Here is a 17,842-nt window from a genome sequence, read left to right as displayed (position 1 = left end):
ATCCTTCAGCTTAAAAAAAATATATTGGTACTTCAATGGTACAGAAGATGCTGATATGAAGTACCAGACACGTCATCTTTCTTCGGCATGTTGTTAGATAGGTTTAAATATGGCATGCTGTTGTGTTTTCTGTGTGGTTGCCTTTATTTCTCAGTCCGAATGCTTTTTATGAACGGTATACCTCAATTCGCTCATTTTAGGGGTCTGAGTGAGTCTGAAAAATACCTCACGCCGGACGAGCCATGGCCTCTGCGCATACATTCATTACTACCAGAAATTCGCCTATATATTTACAGCAAGTCTGCATGGAACTCCTGGGAAGTTTTCCTTCGTGAAACTATAGCTGTTGTGTAGCTACGTGGAAAGGTCACAGCCGCCCATACATTATGTGCTGCCTTGCCAACAACAGATCGCCTTATCTGAATCGAACTCGTTTCGAAATTCAAAAATGCTTTTAAATGAATCCAAGTGTAGCTGTCCTGAGGCTCTACTGATGATAAGCGCACTCTGCCTTATTGGCAGAAAAACCGGTCACTCAGTTTTTCTGCCAATAAGGCGGATGCAATGTCACGTTCGAGCAGATAGCTCGTCACTCGAGTCAACCAAGAAAGAATCGTATGGTCTACGAATGTGATCAATGTTAAACCTTTCGCCATTGACCGGAAACACCAGCGGCGAAATTCATCACCCGATCTTTTTCAAATCCTGTTTTAATCCAGGTTATAAATCTAAATAAAACCAAACCAAGATACCGCCTTTTGGCTCCACCTCCTGGGACAAAGGGCTAATGATTAGCCGAAATGAGCTCATGCGACATCCTCTTCTTTCCGGGTTAGCTGCCAATCCAAAATGGTCCCCACAGGCAAGTTACTTAATGTCTAAAAAACACATGAAAACTTTCACCAAGATCACAACGTCCACGAGCACATTTTTAGTTCACTGGCTGACAGATATCATACATTTCACACCGGATGACAAACCTGAACCCGGCATTGAGCTGGGCTTGACTGCTGACGCAGACTAAAATAGCCAGGTACAACTGAAAAAAGAAAAACGATCAACTGATAACGACGAAACGAATCGATGCAAGATGTTCAAGCTATCTGCAAAGCAATGGTCAAAAATAATCACAGACCCCCGCAATCCCGCCACCAAAAGACGCATCGAAAAGACAAGTCATTCTTGCAAAGAAACTTTTATCTCGTTTTCAAGTATTCAAAAACTGTTAAATAAGTACAAGGTATTTCTCATGATTTTCACAGCAATTATCATCACTGCTGCTTTTCTTCGTTTAAATTCTGTATACTGCATCCCGCTATCCTTGTACACATAATGCTCTAAATTGTCAGCAAACTATTCACAAAGTTTGTTTTTTTTCTCAATGAACCCATTGGGACTTCAACCAATAGCTGGCTACGTAACAAAGATCAGACAGTACGCTTGGGACTGCATACAGTGGGGGGGGGGGGGGGGGTGTACACTTAGGCAAGTTGAAAAAGCTGCAATAGGCTGCTGGTGATATGAACGGTACATAGAAAACAACAAGGGTTAATAATATTCATCCATAACAATCCCTTGGATCTTTTGCGCATTCGACAGCAGAACAATATACAGAATGACTGGGGGTGTATTATTCTTTTTTGGCTCGAGAGGATGACCGCATTCCAGGTTTTGGAATTAAATTTTTAAAACCCGACAACGCTCTAAACATACACACTTCGGGGGTATGTGGTTTGGGGGCGACAATCCTGCTTCGGACCTGACAGACTATAGGACCGTCCCGCATTATCCACGGTCAATTGCCTGGAAGCGATTTCACCCCTTTCCAGCCGGTTTCTAATGCAATTCACCGGCATACCTTTGAGGTTGTGAGACTGAGACTGACTGCCAATTTTGCATGGATTGAGCAACGGAGCATTAGTTCTGCGAGAAAGACCTGTCACTTTCCAATTTAAACGGACCAAGAAGGCCTTTCCAAAAATTATGTACAACAAAAGTCTGGGCAGTGAACAGTGAGAATCCATTGTTGTTCACTAAACATTTTAAACTTTTACTTTAAAGTGTCTAAAGGATTACCTAGAACAGCAGGTGCAAAAAAAGGTTGCTTTGGAAACAAAAATATAGGGCTGAAACTTTGGGGGAACAACGTTAACGTGTGACTGGTACCCCAACACTCTGGTTTTCATTTCCGGAGCTAGAAAGGGGGCAGCTGCCACACAAAAGCACCATGGACCCCTGTATCTACATATAGAAGTGATTTTCAACAGCTTTGAATGAGAAATAATATTCATTAAAAAAAAAAAAAAGACAATTTCATAAAGATCTTCCCCCAGTTAATCTGTACATAATTTTTTGCATCATTCCCTATATGTTCCATGAGCAAATGTGATAAATGTATACAAACACACCATACATACTGGCATACATACAAACATACCCACATACGCAGATATTATGAACCCTTAAAATGAACTGCCTGGTCTCAGAGTTTGAAAGGATAGCATTGCTACCATGTTTCCAAACATGATTGAATTCTCCAGCACGTTTTGCTGGATGCGTTTTTTTTTTTTGTTTGTTTGTTTTGTTTTCTAAAAACAAGTCTAGGCTGTCAACAGAATTCAGAATTGCACATTGTGAGGCTAATAAAAATCTGCACATACCAGGCCTGGGAAGAGTGCATATACTGTACACTTTCTACAATATTTATGTCCATAATGAATAAACAGAAGTGCTGCCACTAAACTTTACAAGAAAGGTCTTTAGAGTTTTCACGTTGTTTTAATTAAACCTTTAACCTGTTTTTAAACCTTTTCATGTTGAGTTTTGCTGTGTTGTGTGTGGTTTTAAATCAGCGCTGGGCTGATTGGAGGATAGCTTTATGTACATTAAGGTGAAAGCCCCAGAGCGGGGCTAGGCGTTGAGCCGCAGCGACTGGTCGTCTCGTCTCCGTGAGGAGATGTCGATGTCGATCGAGTCTTTCCCCACGATGAGCCGCAGCCGTTTTGCCGGCGGCAGCGGAATGAAGTCGTCCTCGAACTCGTCGTCAAAGTAGTCCTCGCCTTCGTCGTCATCTTCCTCCTCCTCCTCCTCCTCCTCCTCTTCTTCCTCCTCCTCCTCCTCCTCCTCCTCGTCGTCCTCCTCCTCTTCCGTCGAAGAGTCCGCTTCCTCGTCCTGGGCCCCGCCTCCCCCCGGCTCCAGCCCCTCCCCGGCCACGTCCGCCATCACCCCATTGGACGTCACCTCCCCGGGGAGGGTGTGAGTGACGGGGCCCTCGTCCTCTCTCTTGAGCTGGATCTTGAGGCGGGTGGGGCCGCTGTGGGCCCCGGGGACGAAGCCGTTATTCAGCTTGGCCGTGTAGGAGCCCCTCTTCCTGCTGTGCCTCCGTCGGTCCTTGCTGAACTTGATGCTGATCTTGGAAGAGGAGGCGGAGGAGGACGAAGAGGAGGATGAGGATGAGGATGAGGAAGAGGAGGAGGATGAGGTGGAGGAGTTGAGGGGGGTCGCCGTGGCGCCCGGCACCGCCCCCTCGCCCTCATTGGTCTTGCTGCTGCTGCTGTCACGGCGACGGCGCAGGGTGAGTTTGGGGATCCCCGAGCTGTTCTCCAGGATGAGCTGCGCATCGTAGCGCGTGATTCGCCGCTTCTTCTTCCCCCCCTTCCCCCCGCTGGACCTCCCACCCCTCCGCTCGCGGCTCGTCGGCTTCCCATTGGCTCGTCCGCTGAACTCGCGCTGTCTGTCGGGCAGCCGCAGCAGGAAGTCCCCGCAGTCCGCCACATCGGCCGGGCGGGCCACGTCTCGCAGGTCTGGCACCCCCTGCTGGAGGGGGGAGTGCCCACACACACCCCCCCTCTCCTCCAGCCGAACCCCCCGTCTGCGCCGGGGACACGCCCCTTTCCTGGGGCACAGTGAATCAGAATCCAGCCCGGGCTCTTTGGGGCGGAGCTCCCGGCTCACCGGGTACTCCTCGAAGTCCACAGGCTCCGCCTTAACGACCACGCCCCCCGGCAGCTTGTTGCCGTCGGCGACGGTCTCCCGGGCGCCGGAGTGCGTCCGGGCTGACCGGCGAGTTCTGTAGCCGCGGGTCGGGCTCTCCTCCCCCCGTTTGGGCGAGCCGCGCCCGTTCTCCTTCGCGGCGTGCCGCGTCAGGCAGCCCCTCCCACCCCCGTCCTCCTTTTTCACCCACATGTTTTTACCCAGAACCACCTTGGGCTCCCGCAGGCCCAGGCTGGGCCCCTTGGGCTCGGGGCCCCGACAGCGGGTCCTCAGACGGGCCTGCGTGTGGGCCGGGGCCCGGCTCAGTTTGGGCTTGCCCCTCTTTGGTACCCTGGAGTCTCGGCTGCGACTCTGCGCAGAGTGTGAGGTAGAGGAGACAGGGCCTCTGGAGAGAGACTGCCTGCTGAGAGTCCGGGATTTCCCCCCCGCCGACGCCCGTCTCTTTACAGCTACAGCAAACAGAGGGGAAATTAATACACATTAATACACCAAACGGGGCATTAATACACATTAATACACCATACGGGGCATTAATACACTCTTTCGGGTCCAGAGGCTTTGGTTTGGTTGAACACTCGCCAAAACCGTGTTGAGTTCATAAAAAAAAAAAAAAAGATTTAGCACATTCAGATTTCACTGTCATTGCAAAACTCAATGCAGCTATAATTTATGAATGTGCGGATCTGATGCACAACACAGTGTGAGGCCAAATTCCCAAAGCTGATGGATAGGGGAGGAAAAAAAACTGGTGCTGCAGGTTCTGCTGGTCCTCCGTGATGTTCAACACTAAACTGACCAATTACAGGCAAAAATACAAACCACAGAAGAAGAGGTCACCACAGTTCCCTCACAAACATGTAACATATTGCAATACACTGTAAATGCGTGGACTTTTGCAACAATGATTAATTTCTCAACAATGCATTATTAAAAGATATATTACAACATCTGAAAGCTGCAGTACTTTATACACATTTGCCAGTATATTGTGATAGTCCTATTGTCAAGACTTTGTAGGGACAATAGGACTACAATTCCCTACATTCCACAGGCAACTCGCCGCCCAATCCCCGGAGGACTTACATGAACGTGCGGTGGGTGTGTCCTGAGTGTCGGCGTCCGTGTACGAGCCCACGGATTGGCTGTCGGAGTTCTTGCTGCCCTCGCCCAGTTTCTTTAGGCGGTTGAGGCGCTTGTCCGTTTCCCGCAGGCCGTACTTACTGTTGATCACCGGCGCGGCGACGGGGAGGCCGGCTTTGGACGTGAACGCACCGGTGCCTCGTCTGCAAAGCCACACGTACTGTTACCATCATCGTCATCGTCATCGTTGTTATTATTATTATTATTAATACTTTAACACCAATGTTTAAAACAACAACTTGCTTTGTCAGATTTTAAAGTACCAGTTAGCAACATGTTGCTTTGAAGGAGAACAAAAAAAAAAAAAAAAAAACTCGTATACATATAAAAAATAAAATGACAGATGTTACGAGCCACACTTGCAGACACAGGATGAAATTTGGCGACTGATACCGTTCGCAGGTGTAGCATTCGCAGAATTCGTTGTTTTCCCCGAAGAAGCCGTCGCCGTAGTAACAGGAGATTTCCTCCCCCGGCTCCGTGTCCCTCAGGACCTTGACGCAGGCGGTGTCTCGGCCCGTGGAGACGAACTGGAACAGAGTTCACACGCCCGCGTTACGGCCCGGGAGACCCCCGCACCACCCACAACGCACTGGGGCTACCCTCCAACAGACACCAAAGCCAAGCACTACCCAACTCACCTTGCAATTCGGCCGACAATCTGAAAATGAAGGAAAGAAAATGTGTCAGTTACTTCTAGTGTCAGTGTCACAGATTGAGATACTGCGGTATAGGGGCAGTTACCATGGAGTTTGGGGTCGTCATCACAGTGCCAGGGTAGCTAGTATCAGGATAGTAATGAAGGGCGCTGGGGTAGGCACTTTGGTATCACGGTAGTTACTGCGGTGTGGGGGGTAGTTACCATACTCTGGGGGGTAGTTACCACAGTGCAAGCAGTAGTTACCATGCATGCTGTTAGGGGTAGGTACCATGCTGTAGGAGGTAATTACAGCGGTACGGGGGTAGTTACCATACTGTGGGGGTTAGTTACCATGCTGTTAGGGGTAGACACCGTGCTGTAGGGGGTAATTACAACAGTACAGGGGTAGTTACTATGCTGTAGGGGGTAGTTACCGTGGTACATGGAATAGTTGCCCTGCTGTGAGGGGTAATTAGTGCAGTACAAGGAATAGTTACCGTGCTGTTAGGGGTAGATACCGTGCTGTAGGGGGTAATTACAGCCGTACGGGAGTAGTTACCCTGCTGTGGGGGGTAGTTACCGTGGTTGATGAAGGCCGCGGGCCCCAGCCACAGCTGGGCGCAGTTCTTGCGGGTGGAGTACATCACGCTGAAGTCGTTCTCCCCGTGCCTCAGCAGCAGGTTCTCCTCGTGCTCCGACAGCTCGGCGATGCAGCCCACCAGGTACTCCATCTTATCGTTCCTCTTCCTGCAGACGCGCGACACGCCTTTACCCAACCCCTCCTGCACTCCCGCTTACTTTATTTAACCTTCATTTATCCCAGGTAGCCTGACTGAGCACGCATGCCCTTCTACAGCAGTGCTCTGTGAATGGCCCTCAAGTAGCCTAATAGCGACAGTGCTCTCCACTTTACCCCCGAGCTGTGTTCTGCGTTCAGGCCTGGCACAGGCGTGTTGCGGCACAAGCGTGTTTCAGGCGCGCGGTGACGATGAGGAGGAGTTCCCTTACCACTCCTTCGTCGCCACGATCTTGGCTCCGTTCTGCTCGGAGGAGTAGCGGCTGCAGGGCAGGATCTCGAAGCCGCTGTCCGTGGCGAACATCCGCAGGTAAACAAACACCTGCGCGCCAAACAAAAACAATAAATGAATAGATGAACAAAACTCGGCCTTTAGCACATTTCCCATCACTCATGTCTGTTTACAGGATTCTAATCAGGTTCCGCACACAAAGAAATGCAGTCTCTGCATTTTACATTTTGACCCCAGATTTGGAACAGCCATTTTGCTTGTGCTCTTGCTCAACACCACACCCCCCTCTGTAAATGAATAATTTCAGCATATCCACCAGACCTGGGTTAAATGTGTATTTGCACTGGATTGAAATATTCTACGTTTTACTGAATTTTCTGGCTGTATTGAAACACTCTCACGAATAGTGCAAACCCCGCCATCTGATCTTCTTGGTTGGCTCAGTTGCACCAGGCAAGATCGATCAAAAACAGAAAAATATTTGAATCCAAAACAATTACGCATTTGACCCAGGTGTGACACACTGCATCCCCAAACAGGCAGTGTGAGCTGCTAATCCTGCCCCCTCTGCAGGCCACAGTCCGCTCTGCCTGACATACACTGATCTTCACCTGCAGCTTGTACAGGTAGGCTGCAGGTGCCCAGCTGACCAGAGGGGGCAGTGTTGCACACCCCAGCTGAACCGCTTCTGTTCCCTGGGGACTGAGGTGCTGCTGGCCAGTGGGGCCGTGGGGCCCTTCCACACACTTCAGCACCAGAACTCTACAGCCTCTCCAGGAAGAGCCCCCAGCAGCCCCTACTAGTGCGGTTTTCATCATTGTCATCATCATCGTCATCGTGATCATCGCATGTTATTTGGCTGACACTTTTACCCAAAGCGACTTCCACTTGATTAGACTATTAGACTAAGCAGAGACCAATCCTCCCCTGGAGCAATGTAGGGTTAAGGGCCTTGAGAAGGGCCCAACGGCTGTGCGGATCTTATTGTGGCTATACAGGGGCTTGGGGCCAGGTCCCAGGCATAAACATTAGCCACTAGGCTACAGGCTGCCGCCAGGGTGTGAAGATGAACCGTAAAGGGAGGCGAGAGTTTGTGAATGACTGAACCTTAACCAGTTGCGTTGTGTAGCGTTTGCCTGAACCGTAAGCGGTCGTGTTCGTTCGACCGGACTTGAGAAGCGGTGACGTACGTGCTCCTTGAAGAGTTTCTCCTGGGCCTTGGTCTTGTGGAGGAAGTGATGTCGGACCCAGTCCCCCGAGGTCAGCGCCAGGAAGGCCTTCTCCAGGTCGTCGTGCTTCTTGAAGCTCTCGATCACCTCCTTCAGCTCCTCCTGCCGGCCCTTAATCGGCCGAAACCTGTGGGGAGAGAGCGTCCGCCATCATAGCTCACACCCTAGTCTCCATGGTGATAAACGCTTCACATTCCAGTGCAGACATCATCACAAACATTACATGTGCTCTCAACTGCCCCACCATCCACTCGCTCAACTAAACCGAGAGCAAATTTTGGTTTCAGCTCATCTTTAAAAGGCACAAATTACATAAATTGTGGATAAATATATATATATATATATATATATTTTTTTTTTTAATGCGTGTGCGACATTTAAAAAAAAATATGGGATTTATTTTCAGAAATTTCAAAAAACAGAGAGGACATTTGAGGACTGAGTTCCAGGTGGCCCTGGAGAACATGGGTCTAATGGCGAACAGGCCATTTAGCCCAGCAATGCTCACCATCTCACATAAGTATACGTGTGTGGGCATGTGTGTGTGCGTACACACCTGGTGTTCATCTTGTGGGTCTGGAAGCCCAGGTAGGGGTCGAGGATGAGGCTGGTGGTCAGGTCGTCGTTCTCACACAGCTCCTTGGCACTCATCCCGGAGGAGGGCACATACCGCCTCTCCACCTCCAGGGGAGCAGTGCTGAACCCTGAGAGAGAGAGAGAGAGAGAGAGAGATGAGTGCCACAACACACACATCCACTTACTTATATACACAAAGGCCTTGTTTGACTACCCTACACGTCAATGCCATGCCAATGCCCTGTATTCATGTGTTCATACTATCTTGTGCCCATATCCATATAACCCACGCTATGCGATGCTACACCTCTTGCAGTCATGTGATGCTGTGTGTACTGTGTATTTGTCAGATGCCTCAATGCATGACCTGATGCCACATGACACAGAGTTTCCTAAAATAAATCAATCAATCAATCAATCAACCAACCAATCAATCAATCACACACTGAGCCTCCCAGTAAGGAATGTCATGGCTGCTTGTGCTCTGAACGACAGTGTCTTTGACCCCAGGCTCAGCTGTATGTGTCCAAGGTCACGTGATCGGATCAATAAATTCCGCAGCGTCTCACAATCAATCCCCAGAGGGACACACACACAGACGTGGCTGGAACCTTCGCTCTTTGGACGGGAAGGTTGATATTGGGGAATGCTGGGAATGCCGCCTAAGACCGAGGGCTGTGGAACTCACGTCGGCTACATCGACGGCCGCTGGGGGGGCTCTTCCTGGAGCGCAGGAGTGGGCGGGGCGAGGGCTGGGGGCGGGCCTGCCCCAGGGGCTCATGGGAAAAGCGAGTGCTGTGACGCCTGCCATTCAGAACCATGTTCCTGGACTCTCCGACCCACTTCATACGAGGCAGCCGCCTGCGCCACAGGCATCGAGTCTCCGTGTCTGAGGCACCCGGGAGACTGGGGAGGGGGGCAGGGGGGCCCGAACCGCGCCTGCAGGGGGCAGGGGGGGAATGGGAGAACAGGACGGGGGGAACGGGACGGGGAGAGGGGAGGGGAACGGGACAGGCGAACGGGACGGGGAGAGGGGAGGGGAACGGGACAGGCGAACGGGACGGGAACGGGACAGGCGAACGGGACGGGGAGAGGGGGACGGGACAGGCGAACGGGACGGGGAGAGGAACGGGACAGGCGAACGGGACGGGGAGAGGAACGGGACAGGCGAACAGGACGGGGAGAGGGGAGGGGAACGCGACGGGGAACGGGACAGGCGAACGGGACGGGGAGAGGGGAGGCGAACGGGACGGGGAGAGGGGAGGGGAACGGGACAGGCGAATGTGACGGGGAGAGGGGAAGGGAACGGGACAGGCGAACGGGACGGAGGGGGGGGGGGGGGGGGGTGCAAATTTACCACAGAGGCAGAGCCCTGAGAAAATACAGCCCCCTCCCTTCCCAAAAACTCAGACCCTCCAGGAGGGAAGCATCCCCCCCGATGAACCACAGTGGGATGGGACAGGAGCACAGGAGAGAGCCCCCACCAGAACTCAATCTTCAGATCTTCTGCCAAACAGGTTTAAAAAAAAAAAATTTTTTTAAAATTGCATAATCGCTCCATCAGTACACAAGGACACCTGGTGCCCACCTGGCCCTAACATAGCGGGCCGGCTTCCACCCACAAATGTACTGCAGAACCAGGGTAGTCATCACCATGATGGTAAAATACAGCCACAGGTGAGGTGACTTCTGGGAGTTTTATGTTTGGTACCCAAACTCTGGACTGTGCTGTTCGTCTCACTGAACAACAGTGCAGCAACGTTTGTTACACTAAAATGGAAACAGTTCATTCCCTCATGAAGACAATAGAATGGGAACTTCCAACAAGTCAATACTATTCAAATAAGGAATAAATTACTTCCACAGACCATACAGTGATGCTTCATTTGGCCTACAGCTCCCCCTAGTGGCAGTCTTATATTTCAAACTATCAGACTGCTTTGAGGGAACCAACACCGAGCTTGGAGTTGAAGTAGCCTACATGCCAGTCCAAGATCAGAACCGACATTAGGCAAAATATTTTTCTATTACTGAAAGCAAAGTTTACAAACTTTATATTTTTCCTGGTGTGAGACTTATTATAATGGAAACTGCGAACAGAAACGGATTTAACAGGCTCCGGTGGGTGGAAGCTGGCTGGCGCTTGGTACATGCAGGCGGCAATGAAAATGACCAGAAGGCAGGAAAGCAGCAGTTGTGTCAGGTTATATGGGGTAGGCAAACATAACTGGCTGTATTTTAACTTGACAGCAAAGTTGAACAGGCTAACGTAGCACAGCAGCACTTGAAATGCATAGTGCCAACTGTTGCTGGTACGAATGACGCTACCAGACCACGAAGGCACGGGGAAAGGAGTATTTGCCGTGTGCCTAAGGACAGGTCGCTGCGTGGGGCACTGCCCGCTCCCGTTTCGTTCCGGGACCCCAGATGCAGACCCGGATGATAACCCGTCCCTTTATTTGGTCTGATGCTGCCACCTCCTGGTTCGTTCGGCCCCTTCTCTCGCGCTGAGCAACCACACTTCATAAACACACAAATTCATGAAAGTGGACCGAACGCAAACAGCCCGGTTTGCCGGATCCGACCCCGAAAGGCCGGCGCTGGGTTTTTGAGTGGGGGCTGAGGGGGACCCTAGCTAACACTAGAAGGGGGACCCGCGGTGCTCACAGCGTGTGTATGTTTAATAAAACACAGTCTCTTAAAATCCACTCAAAGCATAATTCGGCGTGCTAGCTGAGCTACACCTGTCCATACCGTTTGTAAAAGAAAAACAACGATGATGGTGATTTAAAAGAACAATAAATCAATATAAACCATAGCACTGACATGGAGCTCAGCTTCCAATCGGGGAAGCTATAAATACGGCCATCGTATGTTTGGGAAAAGAAAACATCACAACTTAATGTGTGTTGTTAAAACATCTCACAAGTATCAGGCCTTTTAAAATAAACAACTCATCTCCATGACCCTCGGCTCCACCATAGCTAAACCACCCTGCCAACATTTTCACCCGGAAAAAAGTATCATATGAAGCAATCGTGTCCCCGACCAGACAGCCGGCCAAAAAATACTCACTTTAACCTTTCTCTTGGGGTATGAACGCTCCGTCCTATGCGTCCAGAATAGACAAGAAATCCCTTCAGTAAAATATCGGAGGAAACAAAAATTTCCAGAAAATTAACATTAAAATTCAAGATGGCGGCCAGCACAGGAGAGGAGAGACAGGACCGCAGCACCGCCGCCGACAAGAAATAGACCCAGCAATTATCGCAGCACTGACCGCCTCCGAAACACAAACCTGGCTTTAAAATTGCCTGAACCGGAGCACATCTCGGCAAAACCCGGCTTTGTTAAGTGGGCTTTCCGCCGGAGCTTGCGGGATCTGGCAATCATTCAGGTTCTCTCGGAGGTGTACAAAAAGTAGTGCTGCAAAACAGAGCACTTTTCCCTTTAAACCGCTTCAGATACAGAGAGAATCCGCAACTGCGAGTCGGCCCGAAGTTTGCGGCGTCGGGCAGCTGTAGCTATAACAGTGTGCTAATGCTTACTAAACATTACATGTAGGCTAAATAACATACAAATGCTATGCGAAAAACACGGTTTATTACTTTCACGCTTGTAAATGTGTAAACGTTTCTTTCGTCTTTCCCTTTTAAAAGGAAATACTGGCCTGGATCTTTAAATAGGATAAGACCTGCTTCTATCACTGAGATTTAAATTCCAGGTAGCCTAGTTGTAAGCTACGCTGCGACCAACAGAAGCTGGCAGCACGTTTTAGTTTGTAATTTAAAGCCGCATGAGTTTATGATTGTGAATAAGTATATGTTTTTCCATCACTGTTTCATATAAACTAATTTGAGCCTACGTTAAAAAAAACAAAAAAACAACAACAAATAAACAAACAAAACTTAGTAGCCTAATATTAAGCTATAGCCTGCTTTGAAAATATAATGCAACCCATTTCATGTTTTGTACAAGCCTACTCGAAAGGAGGGCACTATACTGTAAACTCCGATTTAAATGTATGGATACTATATAGCCTACATATCTACCTATATGGTTGCTATGTGGGGACCAAGGAGTTTACATTCGTCCAGTATATCTCAAATTATTTCATATTGGATGCCATCCATTCTGCCATGTTCTAGCCTGCTAAACAAGTAGTCTAACGTCATATACACTCAGTGACCGCTTTATTAAGTAGACCTGTACATCAGCGTGTTAATGCTAATATTTAAGCAGACAATCATGGGGCAGCAACTAAATGAATAAACGCATGGCGATGTAGTCAAGAGGTTCAGCTGTAGAATGATTGTTGGAGCCAGACAGGGTGGTTTTAGTATCTCAGAAACTGCTGTGACCTCCTGAGAGTTTTCATGCACAACAGTCTCTAGAGTTTGCAGAGAATGGTGCAAACAGTGAGCAGCAGTTCTGCAGGCAAAAACATGAGAGGTGAATGGTCACTGGTCGAAGCTGGCAGGAAGGTGACAGTAATGCAAATAACCACGCATTACAACACTGGTATGCAGAAGAGTATCTCTGAACACACAATGCATCAACAAAACCTCGAAGTGGATAGGCTACTGCAGCAGAAGACCAATTAGTCTAAAAAATAAGTCTAATAAATCCCTAATAAAATGCTCGCTAAGTGTATAAACATAGCCTGCTGAATCCAAAGAAACAGCAAAATTACACAAACATTAAAATTAATCTCTATATCTGTAATTTAATCTGTTCCTTCTTTTTGAGGACTTTTTTATTGTCATGTAAAAATGTAGCAATGGACAAGACTGAAGTTTCCTGCTTGACATTTAGTTTATTTTAGAGCTGTTTACAGGGTGGGTGGGGCAAGTTAAAAGACATTTATCTTAAATACTAGGCAAAGTCCCCATTAAGATTTTGTGGAATTTACACATTTGTGCACCAGCATGAGAGCACATTTGCAGAAAATTCAATTAATTGCTTGTTTAACTTTTAGAAAATGTGCCACAATTATATAGTGCCTATTTCCTACTTGAGTGCAACAACCCCTCCCAAAAAACAAGACCTCATGATTACTCAAAGCACATGAAGTACATGATTAGAACATGTATTTTGATTAGATTACGTATATTTTATTATGATTATACAATACAAGTACACAATTACAATATTATTTCACAGTTTATTATCTCCCCTGAATCTGAAAGTGGAACTCTCCCAGAACAGCATTTACAGTACTGTGATGCTGTTGGGAGTATTAACACAGAGTGGGTCAAATTAGTGCCCTACCCCTGTCCTGTTTGCACTAAAGTTTCACTCAGTTTGCCAGAATACTACTCTTATGTATTTTTCCTATTTACATCTAGATGCCAATTTCAATCTCTATTTTAAAATTTGATTTATATATTTACATACACCTGCCATAATATAAGGCACACCTGATCGTTAACACAAATGGCCTGCTACTCCAAACAGCAAAAGTCAGGTTGCAGGTCAGTATATCAAGCATGCAGACTTGGAGAGCTCTTTTGTTTAACTGAACACTAGAATAGGTTGGCAGCTAAGAACAGGAAGATGAGGTTAAGGTGGGCATGTGAGCGCAGTGGTTAAGGTAAAGGACCAGGACACCCAAGGTCGGTGGTTCTAATCCCGGTGTCGTCACAATAAGATCCGCACAGCCGTTGGGCCCTTGAGCAAGGTCCTTAACCCTGCATTGCTGCAGGGGAGGATTGTCTCCTGCTTAGTCTAATCAACTGTACGTCGCTCTGGTAGGGTCAGAATTTGGCGTAAAAACAACATGAATCCACGAACTGCAGACGGCTGGTGGCGCAATAGTGAAGAGGCTGTCTGAGCTTCACCTGAATGCCACATCAAACCCAAGCATGGTTGCATCCATTGACGGCCAAAGCCTACCTGGGGGAAAAAAATCCTAAAGGAAAGTTTCCAGGACAAAGGGGGGGCAAAACGGGGTTGTGATAGGCGTTTATGTTTGTGTTTTTTAAGTGCTTTTACTGTTTTTCTTTCTTTGTTTGTTTTACCATGGAGGCGACATGGCTCAGGCAGTAAGAGCAGTCGTCTGGCAGTCGGAGGGTTGCTGGTTCGATCCCCCGCCCGGGCTGTCGAAGTGTCCCTGTAGCAAGACACCTAACCCCGAAATGCTCCTGACGAGCTGGTCGGCGCCTTGCATGGCAGCCAATCGCAGTAGGTGTGTGTGTGAGTGTGCGTATGAATGGGTGAATGAGAAGCATCAATGGTACAGCGCTTTGGATAAAGGCGTTATATAAATGCCAACCATTTACCATAAACCAAGTGCCAAGCATACATTCCAGGCAACTACTGTTGATGTGGCAGTTATGATTTTTGACAGATGGAAAGACAATGTGCAAAGAAAATACGTCACAATAACAAAGGGTTATTATCCTATCAGCTGTTGAGCTAGACATTATGGACATCACAGACATTCAGGAAATGCTCTCATCTCCTACCTGCAAGAGCAATCATCATTTCTCTGAAGTAGCTTTGGCTGGTATTATACCTGGCCTGTGACCACGGAGAGGGCAGTAATCAAGCTCTGATCAGTGAATAGAATCAGACATTTGAAAGTGAATGGGAGTACAAGATGGATATAGGAGTAGCCTACAACAGGAGCACAGCAGAACAGAACTACAAATAAACGCACAGCTGTGTATTACTGTAATGAGACCTGTACACCTGCTTCAAAAAACAATTAGTTTAACTCTGCATTTGTTTGAATAATAGAATAAAAACAGTGTCATTCAGAGGAGCACAACCACAGAAGATCAATTTCAGGATTTCATTACAAACTTTTTCTTTATTATAAACCCTGGTATAAAATCCACCTATGACCAGCTTGAAATGACCAGCTACCAGCTGTTTCAAAACATACTTGAGCTGTTTATTTTTCAGTGGAACACTTTTTATTTCCTCACTCTGTGAACCTAGTAATAATATGCTTAAACAACTCTTGAAGAATTTATACAAAGGGTAACAACAGAAAAAGTTACGCTTTAAAACTTGACGACAGAAACTGTCCTCACGGTTCATAACAAAGAACACGAAGAATGCACGAGAGAACGGGCAAAACAAGAAGAGAAACAGCGCCACCTGCTGACATAAAAAAGACATAGGCTACAACAAGTCAAAACCCGAAGAGGGCATTGCGGAACATTACTTTATATTTCCGCATCCTTCGTTCTGAAATCCGTGTCGAATAAACACTGGCATTACTCACACTGCTGTGTTGTGGTAACGTTATTTGAAGTTATACACCCGCAGTAGTGTAAAGTTAGCATGCTATTTTATGTGTGCGGCCCCGTTTTATGCCTTGGTTGTTTGGTTTCGCATAGCTGTCCACTTGCTCCAGGATTTCAAAATCACTTGCTGTGCATGTGGAGATAGCAGACTGGCAAGCTCTCATCAAGGAGTCTTTTTTTCTCTTGCGGATTTCCAAAATGGAAGCTTGAACTCTGTCCAGCACAGCCTACAGATTCACACAGCATAGGACATCCAGAATCAAACAGCAGTTTTGTACCTGCCACTCATCTGTGGATGAAAAATTTGCGACTAAAAACTTGGTTTTGACATTATTTTATAACTAGTTTAAAATGTAGAGGATTCTTCTGTAAAAAAAAAATGCTCATATAAATATCACATATAGCCTAATCATTGGGAAAGGACGTTTACTTAAAAAAAAAAAAAAAGAAAAAAAAAAAAAAAAGGTAAACGAAACCTGCCAAAGTTTAGCCACACAATCGTGGTAGAAATTAAACACGATTTCAACCACCTTAATTGATAACGACTGACAAAATCCAGCATGCACAGGTCCAAAATGTTTTTCATCGGGGGGGGGGGGGGGGTTTAATCACTGTGAACTATCCATTGAACTGATCACGTTGAAAAGATGTAGATAGGCTATGGTACAAACGATAAATTAACCCTTTCGCGCGTAGGCTACCATCACAAATGTGTGATCACTCCATAACTGGCCCAAACGCGTAGGCTACTGGTGCCTGTAAGGTCTGCAACTTCCCCTCCTGAAAAACTACTTTATTTTGAGGTAACTTAGGCTGAAAAAACTTGTGGAAAGAAAGCATTTTGCAACGCGCCTTGATTGGTGAAAAATTACTAGTCGTTTTAGTAGCCGAATGCCAAATGTCATCAAATGTTTTCAGCGGCATTTCAGTGTTGATCCGCTAGATCCCCACTTGCCCATGAGGTTGGAAATGTACTGGTGCAAAGACGCATAAATACCTGGACATCCAGATGCAAAGCAACGTCCTGCTACTAAGTAAATTCCAAAGCCCACAGCGCCTCTGGTAGACATGGGGACTGTGGCAGGGGACATTTTCCGAAGCAGCATCGCTTCAGAGCCCCCACCATCGACGTGACCGGCGTACTTCCATTGTGAATTAGAGAGGGGGGAACCCCCAGCCCAACCCAGTTCTCAAACGGCTGTTAAAAGTATCGAGGTGGATCGATTAGCAGTCCCTCTCCTCAAACCAACATACACTGGCGTTCAAAAACGTCGATTCAAACGGACAATCTAGTTCCAATTCTGTTCGCAAATGAGTTTGAATGAAACTAGCGACACGAGGAAACCAATTTCACCGTTTCGCTAACGTAAGGCCCACTAGCAAATCCGTGTCTTTCAACCCAAATGATAGGCCTAACATTTATCGGTATTGAAATTAAATGCAACAGCCATCTGGACCTAGATTAGTGCAATTTAATATTCGTTTTGGACTGTTGTACCACAACGGCATACAAAGTTAAGATTTTCCCGACATTAACCAACGGCGTTTGGTTAACACTGCCAAAGTTCAGAGGTGCCCAAGAGCTGGAGCTACCGTCCTATGGGATTCACTTAAATCCTAATTCGGCACACCTAACGTGCAGCCCAACGATATCTGAGAAAGCATACTTTATTCGTGTTGGAGTGAACAGGATTCGGCAGCCCTGAGTGAATCTCAGCGGTTTCTCGTTTGGCACAGGAGACAAAACGGCGGCGTTTGGGAGGGGATAATTAAAACACACCAAACAGGTATTCCGCTAGCAGTGTTCACAACTTCTCATTATATTTGTTCATGAAATCAATCAGTCCATAAAGACAAAGAATTTTACAGAAGATTGCCTACCAGAGGCCGAGGCTGAAAAACAAAAACAAAAAAAAAAAATCACTGCTGATTTTGTGGGAGATATGTAGTTTTTTTTTTAAATCCAATTCAGTATTGTTG

At 47.4% G+C, this 17,842-nt stretch overlaps 1 protein-coding gene across 2 annotated transcripts; it reads right to left on the bottom strand.

Annotated features, from left to right (window-relative positions):
- Window positions 1-1,179: 1,179 nt before the first annotated feature.
- On the bottom strand, window positions 1,180-12,042 carry kmt5b (lysine methyltransferase 5B). 2 transcript variants are annotated; one of them, XM_061221943.1, is made up of 10 exons: window positions 11,682-12,042; window positions 9,295-9,545; window positions 8,587-8,734; window positions 7,992-8,157; window positions 6,782-6,891; window positions 6,354-6,520; window positions 5,775-5,794; window positions 5,527-5,663; window positions 5,077-5,276; window positions 1,180-4,442 (listed from the first exon to the last, which is right to left on the bottom strand). In XM_061221943.1, exons 2-10 carry the CDS (start codon window positions 9,452-9,454, stop codon window positions 2,911-2,913), a joined length of 2,640 nt encoding a protein of 879 aa, XP_061077927.1. In that variant the 5' UTR covers window positions 9,455-9,545; window positions 11,682-12,042; the 3' UTR covers window positions 1,180-2,910. The 2 variants fall into 2 exon arrangements, with proteins under 2 accessions (XP_061077927.1, XP_061077928.1); XM_061221944.1 differs by lacking the exon at window positions 9,295-9,545.
- Between the last annotated feature and the right edge of the window lie 5,800 nt (window positions 12,043-17,842).

Source organism: Conger conger, chromosome 15 (genome assembly GCF_963514075.1).
Source record: "Conger conger chromosome 15, fConCon1.1, whole genome shotgun sequence".
Taxonomy (NCBI): domain Eukaryota; kingdom Metazoa; phylum Chordata; class Actinopteri; order Anguilliformes; family Congridae; genus Conger; species Conger conger.
Note: the sequence above shows the minus strand (reverse complement) of the source record. Positions and strands in the feature narration are given on the sequence as shown.

Coding starts and splice junctions, on each gene's coding strand:
- kmt5b (XM_061221943.1), bottom strand. CDS start 9,454: ATGAAGTGGGTCGGAGAGTCCAGGAACATGGTTCTGAATGGCAGGCGT. Junction 5,277..5,526: donor GAATGCTACACCTGCGAACG/GTATCAGTCGCC, acceptor GTGGCTTTGCAG/ACGAGGCACCGGTGCGTTCA. Junction 4,443..5,076: donor CACACCCACCGCACGTTCAT/GTAAGTCCTCCG, acceptor TGTTTGCTGTAG/CTGTAAAGAGACGGGCGTCG.